The following is a 14,787-nucleotide window of genomic DNA, read 5'->3' on the forward strand; positions in this document are numbered from 1 at the left end:
AATATAATTGAAGACTTGACTGTATTTTAGGTAATGTTTTATAGCTCGGAGAGTCTTGCTTTATTCTGTGTAGCATATGAGTTCTTAGAAGATGCCCATCATGCAATGTCACCAATCATACATCTGTTTACAAGCCCAAAGCATATGTTGTGTTAGGTAGGAGACATTTCTGTAGAGTCAGAAGACCTGGATTTGAATCCCAGCTCAGCTGTGTGTTCTCGGACCAATTATCTTCCCTGAGACTCAGTTACATCATGTGTAAAAGGAGGCTAATAATTGTGCCCATCTTACAGGGTGATGGTCAGAATTAAATGTTCATAAAGCATCTAAAGAAAGGCAAGGATCACAGAAAGTCCTCAATGAAAATTAGCTCAGAATCGAATTGCCCAGGTCAAAATTAGGAATAGCTCTTTACTTTCTCTCCTAACTTGTAATGGGTATTCCTCCATAGTTCCCGTAGTCACATTAAGAAATATACTGGCTGGTGCCAGATGTACAAGTGAAGCATGGAGATGAAAATTCAAGCCAGAGTCCATGTTCCTTTCAGTTACTCATGCAGTCTTTCCCACCCCTGGGCTGCTGAAGTTGGTTTGTCAGAAAGCCGTCAGCCCATCTGTTCCATATAAAGTGTCCCCTTCTCACGAAAAGAGGGAGAGCCCATTTGGATGACTTCAAAAGGAAAGAACTATTAACGTTAGAATTTGGTGATGTTTCATTTATGTGTGATTTTCTGGGTTGACAGCTAGTGGAAATTGTATTTGATGTCAAGTAAGTAATTATGGTTTTGGAGCCGAGTTCAGCCACACACACACACAGACACACACACACACACACACACACACACTCATACATAGAAATACATTTCTCATTGAGATGTGTTAGTTGGATACAACTGTAATTAAAATTTCAGGGAGAATTGTCAAAAAGCAGTACTGCTATCCCAAAGGTATCTTGTTTCTCTTTTATTTTTTTTGGTAATATCATTAAGTAATGTTCCTGGCACGGGACTGTTATCCTACTTAAGTATTTTCAACATTCTCCAGATTCTTTCTTATATGAGTGGGTGTCAAATCTCTGCAAGCTGATTAACAGGGAAGTCCAAATAAGTTTATCCTGTAATAATATCCTACAGTTGAATTGCCTTTCACAGCTTATTGAATGCACTCACTTGCATTCTTTCATTTGATTTTCACATCAGCTCTGTGAGGTAGGAAGGAAAGGTTATTACATATCCCCATATAGATGGGGAAATTAAGTAGCTTTCTTGCCCAGATTCCCAGTAAGTGGCAGCACCAGTTCTCAAACCCAGTTTATTCATTCAGTAGTCATTTAGCAAGTGCCTTCCATGTGAATAGAGCTGGTCCTGGTCCTGATAAATTGCCACCCTAATCTTCCCAGAATTCTGCTGTGAGCTAGGAGTCACTGCTGTAATCTATACTAACGGGTCATTCTTTATTTCTTTCCCAGAAGAGGCTGGGAATACCTGACTGGTGCATACGGTTAACACGCTTGGCCACTAACTGAAAGGTGGGAGGTTCGAGTCCACCCAGAGGATCCTGGGGAGAAGGGCCTGGATATCTACTTCTGAAAAGTCAGCCGTTGAAAACCCTATGGAGCACAGTTCTACTCTGACACACATGGGGTCACCATGAGTTGGAATCAACTAAACGGCAACTAGTTTTTGGTTCCATGTGCCAGGAAGTAGTGGGGATGGAAAAGACAAGACGAGGTTCCTACCCTCAAGTATGCCCTAGTCTGGGTGGAAAGACAATCAACAATGCATGTGATAAAATGCGATAAATTTCCTGATGAAAATTTGCTTACAGTACTAGGGAGCACCAAGGACAGGCACCTAAGCTGGCCTAGGGAAGGAAGAATGCAGAGAAGGCTACTTGGAGTAGGTTACCATCAGTCTCGAAGCAGCAGGCAACCAGCTGGTAGGGAGTGGGAGGAGAACCTTGTAGGCAGAGGAAATTGTAAGTTCAAAAACATAAAGACAATGGAGAGCGTGGATCCTTCAGGAAACTGTAAGTCATCTGGAATGCTGGAGTACAGCGGGAAGAGGGGGGATGGGTGAAAAATGGGGTTCGATGGGTGGGGTGCAATTGGACTTTGTGAACCATGTTACGGAGTCTGCTTTGATTCTGGAGGTGGTGGGAGCCATTGGATGACTTTGAGGAGGGCAATGATGTTCAAATTCCATTTTGAAAGGCCACTCCAGCCACAAGGTCAGCCTCCTCGATGGAGGGGGCAGTGCAAGAGGTAGGGGAGCTACAATGGGACTGTTACAGTATTTCAGTAGTTAAATAATTAGGGTTGTGTTAAATCATTGGGGATGTAAAGAAAAGAAAAAAATATTTAGGTGGTCAGAATTATAGACCTGATACACTTATGTGGGCTATGTTTATCTGTCCTGTTTTCTCCTCCTCCTCTATGGCAATCCCCTTCTCCTCCATCCACCAAATGAGCTGCCCTAATCTCCTTACCCAACATGAACCAAACCCGAATATCTTTAAACTGGAACAGGTGCACTGGAACAAAAACTACACCTTCAAAAATCAATCTAAACCAAATCAGTGTTTTACATTATTGTGTTCTTAGCAAGCAGTTGGGCTTAATTCAAAAACAGCTTTGTGGGAGGGAATTATTTGAAAGAAGAGCAGAGAGATTGCTTGTGCTAATAATGCAAGGGGAGAAAATGTTGGGGAGGTGGGAAGAAGGCTGCTCATGAGGAGAACAGTTTGCACAATAATGAGAGCCCTTTTCAGGCTCTAAATTGGATTTTCTTAGTAATAACTAGCTTCAAGGAGGAGTAAAACGTTAGCATTTGGACATCTCTAGCCCCAAGTATCTTAGCGTTTTTTCTGCTTTTCTCCCAGTCGAGGTCCCCATGGGCGGAGCAATGGAGGTTCATCACACAAATCTGTCAATAGCCCACCAGCCCCACGGGAAAAGGACCTTCTGTCCATTCTGTGCCGGAATCAGCTGAGTCCCATTAACGTCCATTCCAGTTATGCACCTTCTTCCCCAAGTAGTAGCAACTCTGGCTCCTACAAAGGAAGTGACTGCAGCCCAGTCATGAGGTGAGTCCCCTTCATCTCCTGCTTCATGATCCTATCCACCATCTAATTCATGGTTCTTATTTTTCCTACTTGGTGAGATTTTCTTTTAAAAAAAAGAAAAACGTTATTCAGCTCTTGCTAACTCTCTATTACCTGCCTTCATCTGCAATAAGACACTTCTCTTTCCTTTCCCACACTCAGATAATCCTACAAGGGCTGCTGCAGAAAGAGCACAAACCACAGTTTCTAACAAGTTGTAGCAGTCCAAGTAGTTACTGACTTGTGGTTGTTAGGTGCCATCGAGTCCGTTCCGACTCACAGCGACCCTATAGGACAGAGTAGAACTGCCCCATAGGGTTTCCAAGGAGCAGCTAGTGGATTTGAACTGCTGACCTTGTGGTTAGTAGCCAAGCTCTTACCACTGTACCACCAAGGCTCCCAGTTACTGACTAGGGAGGAAAACTGGCACAGTGGCAGGAGGAAGGTCCTACACATTTTCCCTCAGAACAGGGAAGACCTGTTCATGTGTTTGTTCCTTCATTCATTCAGACACAGAATACATATTGAATACTGGGATGGGCCGGAGTCCCTGGGTGGTATAAAAGTTAATGTACTTGGCTGCTAACTGAAAGGTTGGGGGTTCAAGTCCTCCCAGAGGTGCCTTGGAAGTAAGGCCTGGTGATCTACTTCTGAAAAACCAGCCATTGAAAACCCTATGGAGCACAGTTGTACTCTGACACCTGTGGGGTCACCATGAGTCAGAATCAACCTGGCAGCAACTGTTTGTTTTTGTTTGTTAGTTCGCTTACCCCAATGTGTCAGTACTGTGTTAAACACTGGGAATAGAACATTGAACGACAGAGAAGGTCCCTGTGCTTGCCATCCAGAGGAGGAGAAAGACATTAGCTATCTAATGACAAAAACAAATTAAGATCATTCTGCAACTACTTGTTGCTATAAGACTATGTAAAAGGAGAGGCGGGAAGTGTTTCAACTCAGTCTGGAGGAATCGCTGCCTCCCTGAGGAAATGAATTAAAGTGAGAGCTGAAGGTCAAACAAGGAGTTGATTAGTTCCGGGAGGATGAAGAGGCTTACAGATGGAAGGAAGGAACCACACACCCAAAGGGGTCAAGACAAGAGGACTAGGGGTTGGGAGCTGGACCTGGATGCAGCCCGTGTTGGAAGGAGCTCAGGCACAGAGGAGCAGGGCCAGTAGAGCGGACTGGATTGGCTCCAGAGTCAGGGAGAAGCTGCCAGCCCTCCTGCAGTCTTCTTCTGGAAGTCCTGTTCTCACTAGCCGGCCCTCTTACAGCAGGGGTGCCCAGCCTTGACCATTCCTGAGAAGGGTCACAGTTCCACCTAGCGATGTTTTGTAGAACATTGGGTGCTTCTCTCACAAAACACATTCTGGTGAGAGGGAGTAACCTTGTCCCCTTCAGAATAAGAAAACTTTCAGCTTCTACCAAATCAGCATACTCACCAGGGGACTGATTTCAGAACAATTTGAATTCAGCTCATAATAATCAGAATCCCTTGGCAGTGGCACATTGTGTGGAAAGTTAGGTCATCTCGCTCTTCCTTCCCTCTCCCCGCCTTCTACTCATTGTCCTTTTAATATAACAGCATGTTGCTCTGAACAGACATCACAAGACTGTAGACAATTATGCATTATTTTGTATGAGATCATTTCTAAACCATAGAATAACCTCCTCTCCACTGCCTCCCTTCCACAAATAAACACCCACCCCTTAGTCTTCCAAGTAATTAACAGTTTTAAGATTGGCAGATATATTAAAGTCCATTTTCTGAAGTGAAGTCACTACTCATTGAGGCGTAAGACCCCAACATACGGCTGCCATCCTTTCTCAAGCTGGTAGCTGTGTGTTCTTTTGCCTTTTTTTTTTTTAATTTATTGTGTTTTAGGTGATGGTTTACACAACAGTTTAGTTTCCCATTCAATAATTTCTACACAAATTGTTCAGTGACATTGATTACATTCTTCACAATGTGTGAACATTTTCATTATTTACATTCTGGTTATTCTGTTTCTGTTAATCTAGTTTCCCTTCCCCCTTACATTCTCATCTTTGTTTTAAAGTAATTGTTGACCATTTGGTCCCATATAGATATAGATGATTTTTCAAAGGAGCACAGTGCTTACGGGTGATATTCATTATTTTGTGAGCCAATCTGTTGTTTAGCTAAAAGGTGACCTCTGGGGTTAGTTTCAGTTTAAGGTTTAAAGAGTATCTCAAGGCAGTAGTCTTGGGGAGTCCTCCAGTCTTAACCAGTTCAGTAAGTCCAGTTGTCTTTTTTGTTTTGTTTTTTAGGAATTTTAGGTTCTATTTCACGTTTTTCTCCCATTCTGTCAGGGTCTGTCTGTTGTGGCCCTGATTAGAACAGCCAGCAGTGGTAGCTGGGCACCATCTAGTTCTTTGCTTTTTATCATAAAGGACACAGGACAAAAAGTAACATTTCATTACTTGGGTTGTTTCAGGCGGTCTGGAAGGTACATGTCTTGCGGTGAAAATCATGGTGTCAAAGCCCCCAATCCAGAGCAGTATTTGACTCCTCTGCAGCAGAAAGAGGTCACAGTGAGACATCTCAAGACCAGGCTTAAGGAATCTGAGCGCCGGCTTCATGAAAGGTGAGTCTGCATTAATTGCATACTGTGGTTTAGGATAATGCATTTTTCCATAAAATGATATATAAACCCAAACTATAGGAAAATAGGAAAGAAGAAAAATGGTTTTATTTAATTGTTGCCAAAATTTTTAAATCAGTCTCTCAAACGAGCATTTCAGAATTGTGTGTGATTCAGCTGTTCCAGGAGTTCAAGGAACACTGTTCAGTTAGAGGGAATCCTCTGCTTTTTCTGGGCGTGTACAGCTTTGACTGGTTGTGTGTGTGTGACTATTTTTAAATGGCAGGAACACTCACAGGAACAATCTGGTACTTACAATAGAATGGCCTACAAACTTTGTTATTGTTGTTAGATGCTGTTGAGTCAGTTCCAATTCCCAGTAACCCTGTGAGCAACAGAAGGAAACACTGTCCAGTTCTGTGCCATCCTCATAATCATTGCTGTGTTTGAGCCCATTGTTGCAGCCACTGTGTCTTGTTGAGGGTCTTCCTTTTTTTTTGCTGACCGTCTACTTTACCAAGCATGATGTCCTTCTCCAGATAACATGTCCAAAGTACATGAGACAAAGTTTTACCATCCTTGCTTCTGTGAGCATTCTGGCTGTACTTCTTCCAAGATAGATTTCTTCATTCTTCTGGCAGTCCATATTCTTCACCAACAACATAATTCAAAGGCATTGATTCTGCTTCGGTCTTCCTTATTCATTGTCCAGTTTTCACATGCATATCAGGCAGTTGAAAAGAGCATTGCTTGGATCAGGTGCACCTTAGTTTTCAAAGTGACATCTGTGCTTTTGAACACTTTAAAGAGGTCTTCTGCAGCAGACGTGTCCAATGCAGTACGTCATTTGGTTCATGACTGCTGCTTCCATGGGTGTTGATTGTGGATCCAAGTAAAATGAAATCCTTGACAGCTTCAGTATTTTCTCCATTTATCATGGTATCACTTATTGGTCCAGTTGTGAGGATTTTTGTTTTCTTTATGTTGAGGTATAATCCATACTGCAGGCTGTGGTCTTTGATTTTCATCAGTAAGGACTTCAAGTCCTCTTCACTTTCAGCAAGCAGAGTTGTGTCATCTGGGTATCACAGGTTGTTAATGAGTCTTCCTCCAATCCTGATGCCATGTTCTTCTTCATATAGTCCAGCTTCTCGGATTATTTGCTCAGCATACAGATTGAATAAGTGTGATGAAAGGATACAACCCTGATGCACACCTTTCCTGATTTTAAACCATGCAGTATTCCCTTGTTCTGTTTGAATGACTGCGTCTTGGTCTATGTACAGGTTCCACATGAGTGGGCCCCTGTTAAACCCTGATTACCTCTGTGAGCATGGATGGCTGTGTGCATTGTGATCCTGCGGCTATTTCTGTGCTGAGGGAAGAGGTTTGTTATTCTTGGCCAAGTGTTAAGGTTAAAAACAAACAAAAAAACCAAGGCCATGCCTATGAGATCTTATCTCAGACAGAAAGACCTTTGACATCTTGGGACAGGCCAGTTGTTTTCTGTCTGGTGGTTTTCCCTGGAACTTTTTGGGACAGACTCCCAGAGCTTGTTTAGGTAGCAGCACTTCAGGGTGAGGGTAGGGTTTGCACTCTGTGGGAACCGAGGGGTCTGATTCAGCAAACCTTATCAGCCCGGTGGTTCTCCCCTGTTCCCACAAGGCTATGTTAAAGACTCAATGGCTTTAGTTGATAAAACCCTAGACAGATGGGTGGGGAATGTGAGGAGGAACATCATTCCTCTTCCAAATTAATTTGGTTCTTCACCTGCCTGAATTAGACTTGAGAACCAAATTCACTTCTGGGGTGAGTCAGATTCCCATTTCTGAAAATATTTGTCTTATGTTTGAGGTAACCATATGAACCCTCATGAGAGAGATGTATGGAGAAGCAGTGAAACTTGAGGAAATACTCAAGCCTGGTCTTTTGAAAGCAATACTAACAACAACAAATATATGAATATCCTAACTACCTGTGCTTCATATTCACTGAACATATGAGGACATATATTTACATTGATTATGAAGAAATTATATTACACGTAAGGAAGAATTTCTCATCAAAGATCTTGAAATAGATTCCTGTGAAGGATCTAAAAAATAGGATAGATTTTCTTCAGTTTAGGCTGGATTTAAGGTCATCTTACCTGAGAGGAGATAGGATAAACAACTTTTCATAATGTCCTTGCAACATGTAGCATTTTATGATTAAAAAATATTTTTAAATGAACATTGGAATAAGATCAGACTATTTTGCAAGTCTAGAAAGTATGTCCCTGATAGGTAATTAAAAATGAAACGGATTTTCCTTCCATAAACTGTTATGGACATTATGAAAGGTTAGGCTGTGGAGATAATAGCAGGTTAAGAGACTCTAATGTATTCTAATAGTAAAATTTCAAATATTAAGTATTGAATAGAGATGGCATTTGTAAAGTACTTAGTGCAATGCCTGACATATAGTAAATCAAAAACAACAACAACAAAAAAAAAACCATTGCCTCTGAGTCAGTTCCAACTCATAGTGACCCTATAGGACAAAGTAGAACTGCCCTGTAGAGTTTCCAAGGAGCAGCTGTTGGATTCAAACCACCAACCTTTTGGTTAGCAGCCAAGCACTTAACCACTGCATCACCAGGGCTGTAATAAATAGTAAGCGCTCCAAAAAAACAGTAGTAGAGATTTTGATTCTGATTCTGATTACTATTATTATTTTGGCTATTTTATAGTTGAGGAAGGGAGTTCATGGCTAATACCTGTCAAAGAAAAAAATTTCAAAACTGATGCAACCTCTGTGTTTCAATTGGAAGAACATAGGCTCTTGGCTGTGTGTCAGAATTGCTTTCTCCCTATTTCAAAGTTGACATTTTCCTTAAGCCTGCTTGTCTTCCCACTTTAGGGAAAGTGAAATTGTGGAGCTCAAGTCCCAGCTGGCCCGTATGAGAGAAGACTGGATTGAAGAGGAGTGCCACCGGGTGGAGGCTCAGTTAGCCCTCAAGGAAGCCAGGAAAGAGATTGAACAACTCAAACAGGTCATCGAGACTATGAGGAACAGCTTGGCTGATAAAGATAAAGGCATCCAGAAGTATTTTGTGGACATAAATATCCAAAACAAGAAGTTGGAGTCTCTCCTTCAGAGTATGGAGATGGCACACAATGGCTCCCTGAGGGATGAACTGTGTCTAGACTTTCCATATGATTCCCCAGTGAAAAGCTTCACCCTAAACACCTCTTTTGACAAGATGGCAGATGGGTTGTCCCTGGAAGAGCAGGTCATAGAGGAAGGGGCTGACAGCGAGCTGCTGGTGGGAGATAGTATGGCTGATGGTACAGATTTGTTTGATGAGATGGTGACAGCCACTGCCACAGAGTCTGGAGACCTGGCCCTTCTTCATTCCACCCCTGGAGCAAAGGTCCTTGAGATCCTCCCTATTGCGGTGGGTCAGGAGGAGGGCAGTGTGGTGGTGGAGCAAGCTGTCCAGACCGACGTGGTGCCGTTCAGCCCCGCAGTCTCCGACCTCATTCAGAGCCTGCTCAAGCTCCAGGACCCCTGTTCCTCGAGCTCGGCATCCCCTGATGAGTCTGGGGCTGAGCCGACCGAAAGCTCCCCAGAGGCCATCCCTACCTTAGTGATTGATTTAACTCCAAGAAATCCAAACTCAGCCATCCTTTTGTCTCCTGTGGAGATACCATACGACAAAGTAGAGGCGGAAGTTCATGAAAACCACCTCATGAAAGAGCTAGATTTTGCAGCCTACACAGAAGAGAGGTTGGACGGCATCATCCCATTTTCTCGGGGGGATGTGGCAAAGCAGTACTGGAGCAGAAGTTTCCTGGTAGATCTCCTGGCTGTGGCTGCCCCTGTGGTCCCCACCATTTTGTGGGTATTCAGTACTCAGAGAGGGGGAACAGATCCTGTCTACAACATCGGAGCCTTGCTCCGGGGCTGCTGTGTGGTTGCCCTCCATTCACTCCGCCGTACCGCCTTTCATATCAAAACCTAAATAGAAGGTGTTGTTACAGTGTGCCAGTTTGTCCCGTGTGGCATTGTGCCAGTGGAGAAACAGCAGGTCAACCTGTGGCGGTCTCTAGTCGGTCGTTTTGCTCCTTGGTATTTGATTTGCACTATATTTAGTTGAAGCCTGTTCGCTGTTTAAAACCGGAGGTATCTTCAAAGGCATGGAGACCTGGTTCAAGTAAATGTCCCACCAGTGTGGTATAAAAAGCATGCTCATGACCCTGCCGTGTCGTCTTAGGTACCCATTCTTATTCCAGTGGTACAGGAAGAGAAAATGCAAAGTTTGCACTTTCAAGACAGCTTCTGTAAGGCTGGCATGTTATCTCCTTGCTTTGCTTTGTGCCGTTGTAAAACGTGTAATTGTTCCAGCATTCCAATGGTCTTGTGCATAGCAGGGGACTGTAACCAAAAATAAAAATGTATTTGTGTAATTGGTTTGAAGAAGTCTGGAGTAGCTCTTTAGTGTCCTACTTGGGGTTGATAAGGTTTGAGTAGTTTTTTTTACTAAATGTAGCTCCAAAGTCTTAAATGGCTTGTTTGTTCTTAAACCTGTGAATGGATGAAATTGTATGTAGGTTTACAATGTATTAACTTATTTTTTGCTTACTATATATAGTGTTTTATTGGAAGTTGTTTGTAACTACACATTTAAGCATGACAAAATAAAGATTAGTGTTTCCATTTTAATAAATGTATCCCCTCATGAGATCATTGTCTGTGATTTTATTTTTATATATGACAAAGACTAAATGAGTAGCAGATCCTTTCATCTTTTATCAACAGGGAATCAGTAAAATGGAATAGGATAAGAAATGAGAAAGAGGGAAAAATAATTCTGAAAGAAAGGTGAGGATTTCCTACCGTCTTTAACAAAAGTTCATTTCTGAATAAAGAGATTTGATCATTTGTTTTCACTTTTAAATTACCCATGCATTTCTTTGTACATAAGCATGTGTTGAGTGCTTTCAGGAAAGTTGGGTTAATTTTTTTAAAAATAGGTTAGGTATGCAGTAGAAAGAATATGTGACTGTGTCAGGATCATTTTGTGGGGCAAAATGGGGATGGGAGCCATATTGGAGTGTGTTGAAGAGTGAATGGAAGAGAGTAAAAATCAGTGTACACAGCTTTTGTTTTTTTAAGTTTTACTTTGAAAGGCAGTACAGAAGTGAGTGATAGTTACAAGGGGATATGAGGTCAAGGTTTTCCCACCCCCCCCCCAACATTGAGATAAAGTATGTTTTTGTTTTTGTGCTTTTGCAGATGATCAATAAAAACAAATTGATGGCTGTATTTGCTTCCTAGGGCTGGCATAACAAAGTACCACAAATTGGGTGGCTTGTGAGAACAAAAATGAATTGTCTCACAGTTCTGGAGACTAAACCCAAAAAAACTTGTTGCCATCGAGTCGATTCTGACTCATAGCAGCCCTATAGGACAGGGTAGATAGGGCAGAGTAGAATTGCCCCATAGGGTTTCCAAGGCTGTAAATCTTTGGAATCAGACGACCACATCTTTCTCCAGTGGAGTGGCTGGTGGATTCAAACCACCAACCTTTTGGTTAGCAGCTGAGCACTTTAACCACTGTGCCATCAGGGCGCCTATTCTGGAGGCTGAGATCCCATAGTATCAGGGTATCGGCCTTGTTGATTCCTTCTAAGGGCTCTGAGGAAGTTTCATGCCTCTCTTTGTAGCTTCTGTTGATGGCCAGCAGTCCTTGACAGTCCTTGGCTTGTATCACTCCAATCTGATTCTGCCTTCCCTCTGTATCTGTCTCTGTCTTTTCTCTCTTATAACAACACCACTCATATTGGATTAGGACCCGCCCTACTCAGTATGATACTGATATTTTTTGCTAACTGATATTTTCAAAAGCCCTGTATCCAAACGAGGTCACATTCACAGATTCTGTGTTAAGACGTCAACATAACGGGGGCAGGGGGAGAATTCAATCCATAACAACAAACGAGAGAAAGGGACAACTGAAGAAGGGAACTCCTTGAGAAGATGAGTAGCCATAGGATCCAGGGCATGTGGATGTATGTGTGGAGAGGGGTGATTTGTCTTTGATAAGACATTTCTTCTTTTGGAAAACACACGTGCACTTACACAGCACCCATCGTGCAGCTCTAGTCAGCAATAAAAGGATTTGGCCAAAGTGGAAGGGAGACTATTTTTGGAGGTGAATACTTGGAAGTGTCACCAAACACTGCACCATAGTGACTCAGGTTCCTTCCTGTAGTCCAGTTCATACCAATACCTAGATGCTAGTATCTTCCTTAAAGTCGTCTTGTGTTTTAGTCGTTGCTGAATTAAAGATTTTTCACTTTAAGAAAAATTGTAAGCTTATTTTGGGTATCCACTTGTTGCTACAGAAACGAAGATAACCCATACAAACTCAGCATTGTTCATCCATTCAAGCTACATGGAAAGATGGGCCCCAGTGAGAATTCTCTTCGAACCACAAACATTTCTGTTGATTATTGAATTGTAGGCAGCTGATCACAAATAGCAAATTGCTTTGTCGTCTTAATGTTCCAAATCCTTTTTTAAGTAAATCAAAAGATTCAAACAAAGCAACCTACCTGAGACAAATTTTGGACACTGCATATCCTACCCACACTGGAACAAAATTGCACAAAGGTAAAAGATCATGGAGCAGTTATTCCTTATTTTTTCCTTCTTCTTCTCGGTCTTCTTCTTCCCTCCCCCTCCTTCTTCTCCTTCAGGGTTTCAGCATGTAGCCTATGGAAAATTACTGCTTTTATTCAGAACAAAATCTTTCACAAATGAGTCCCTTGGAGTACACAAGAGATGGAACATAGCTCGCCTTTCGAAAGCCCAAGGCGTTGGCTGGATTTGTGGACAGGATGAACTGATCCCATAAAAAGAAGCCCCTAAAAGTTGTTTTCACTAATTTGGATGCCTATGATGTACAAACAGGCAGGAAAATGGAAAAAAGAACAATTCCACTCTATTGAACAAATTGCTGTCCTATCAAAGCAAATGTTAAACATTTCCTACAGTTATGTGTGCAAACATTCCAATTTAGAAGAAAAGATTTTTTTCCCAAAGGGATATGCTGACCTTTCCAAGTTGAGCTGCTCAGAAAGGGGAGGGGAATGCAATCTACTTAGATGCCAAGCATTTCTGACATTTGCGGCAGGAGAAAAAGGAAGTCTATGATTTGCATGTATCATAGGCGTTGCCTAACTATTGGTTGGGTCTGATATGTTTTTCTCTTGATGGTTTTTCCTTTTAAAAAGTTTGGGGTAGCTTCTGACTTCATTTTGGGTCAGTGATCACTTTTACAAAATTCACATATTTCCATTCTTGCCAGGCAAAATGTACACAATGAAGCAATAACCTGGAAAATTAAAAATAATAGTTTATAGCTACCGAATTTTGAAAGAATGTCAACAATTCCCAATTGTCCGGAACAACAACAACAAAATTAGAAAGTCCAAGTAGAAGAAAACCATTTTATCTCAGGTAATTACTTTTAAAACACTGGAAGATATCCTCTGCTGTGACTACTGATTCCCCTACTATCACAAAGATTGTGATAACTAATGGTTATAACAATAATTCCAAAGAATTTTACAATTCAAAGAAAGCTTAATCACTACTCAGAGTTTGTGTTAAAAGATTGGACTATGTCAGTAGTGCTCAAGTTTTTAAAAGGATACTCATTTTAAAAATGTTTTGAACATAGAAACCAATATATAAAACACAAAAAAGTGAATTTTTGGTGTAGCAGCACTGGGCAGAGTGCTTCCATGTTTCTCCCTCTTGTTCCCTGCTGTAGTCTTGGTAACACCTCAGAGAACAGCTTGAAAAACATTTCACTATATACCAACTTCTTGGATAACTGCCAGTTCATGTAAGTTCTCATGTATATGGTATACTCACTACCATCAAGTCACTTCTGACTCATAGCAACCCTAAAGCATGGAGTACAACTATCCCATAGGGTTTCCAGGGTTGTAATCTTTACGGAAGCAGACTGCCACATTTTTCTCCTGAGGAGCGGCTGGTGGATTCAAACTGACGAACTTTTGGTACAGCCGAAGGCTTAACTGCTGTGCCATCAAGGCTCCCCATTCATATATGGTAACTCTTAGTTCATTGAAATAGTACTCTGGCTGACGCCAGAAAACAGGACTTTGAACCAGTTCTTTTCTGCTCTGAAACCCTGATGAGAATTTGCATTTCCACCCCAGTTAAGAATTTGCATTTCCACCCAGATGCACTGGATCAATCTACATTCTTTGTCTGAGAATCACCACGAGATTTTGTTAAAATGTAGATTCTGATTCAGTACATCTGGGGTGGAACTGCATATTCTCAGCAGGGGGTGGGAACCAATGAATCAGTTAGAAGCCCTGCGGAAAACTTAATCCTCTTAACTGTCCCAAATTAATGCTTAACGGAGTTGCTTTCTAATCCTTTCACAAAATTTTGTCTGTCAGTGCTCTGATGGTTTAACAGTAAGAGGACGCATTCTCATTCTGAGTACAAAGGCCATATAAGCATCTGAGACTTGGGACTGTGGTGATATAAACTGGTGTAAAAACCCACAGTCTAGGCTCCCTTTGTGAATGATCTTGAAGGTGGGCATCATAGCGTCCTGCTCATTTGTGGCAGGAGTTAGACCCCATGGTGATCTTATCTGATCCACCTTCAGTAATACTTTCTCTCATTCCCTGAAAGTGTCATTTCTGAAGAAAGCTATTTGGAGTCTATTTGGAAGACTATTTGGAGTCACTCTAGAGCTCTAGTGAAGGAGCCCTGGTGGTGCACTATTTAAAGCTCTTGGCTACTAACCAAACTATCTGCGGTTCGAACCCACCAGCCACTCCGTGGGAGAAAGATGTGGCAGTCTGCTTTGGTAAAGATTCACAGCCTTGGAAACCCTATGGGGCAGATCTAGTCTGTCCTATAGGTTTACTATGAGTTGGGATCTAGTCAACAGCAATGGATTTGGTTTGGTTTTTAAAAGCTCTAGTGGACTGGAATATGAAAACCATTAGCAACTGCAATATTTTTCTAATTTGATAGCA

The 14,787-nt window shown here is 41.9% G+C and overlaps 1 protein-coding gene across 1 annotated transcript in view; it reads left to right on the forward strand.

Annotated features, from left to right (window-relative positions):
- The window catches only part of SYBU (syntabulin), an 86,028-nt gene extending 75,597 nt beyond the window's left edge, over positions 1-10,431 (forward strand). The window contains exons 4-7 of the mRNA XM_023725911.1: positions 1,827-1,960; positions 2,857-3,083; positions 5,561-5,710; positions 8,609-10,431. Coding sequence (XP_023581679.1) covers positions 1,827-1,960; positions 2,857-3,083; positions 5,561-5,710; positions 8,609-9,713 — 1,616 coding nt within the window. The 3' untranslated portion in view covers positions 9,714-10,431. The remainder of the gene's footprint in view (positions 1-1,826; positions 1,961-2,856; positions 3,084-5,560; positions 5,711-8,608) is intronic.
- Positions 10,432-14,787: the final 4,356 nt, after the last annotated feature.

Source organism: Trichechus manatus, unplaced genomic scaffold (genome assembly GCF_000243295.1).
Source record: "Trichechus manatus latirostris isolate Lorelei unplaced genomic scaffold, TriManLat1.0 scaffold00009, whole genome shotgun sequence".
Taxonomy (NCBI): Eukaryota; Metazoa; Chordata; class Mammalia; order Sirenia; family Trichechidae; genus Trichechus; species Trichechus manatus.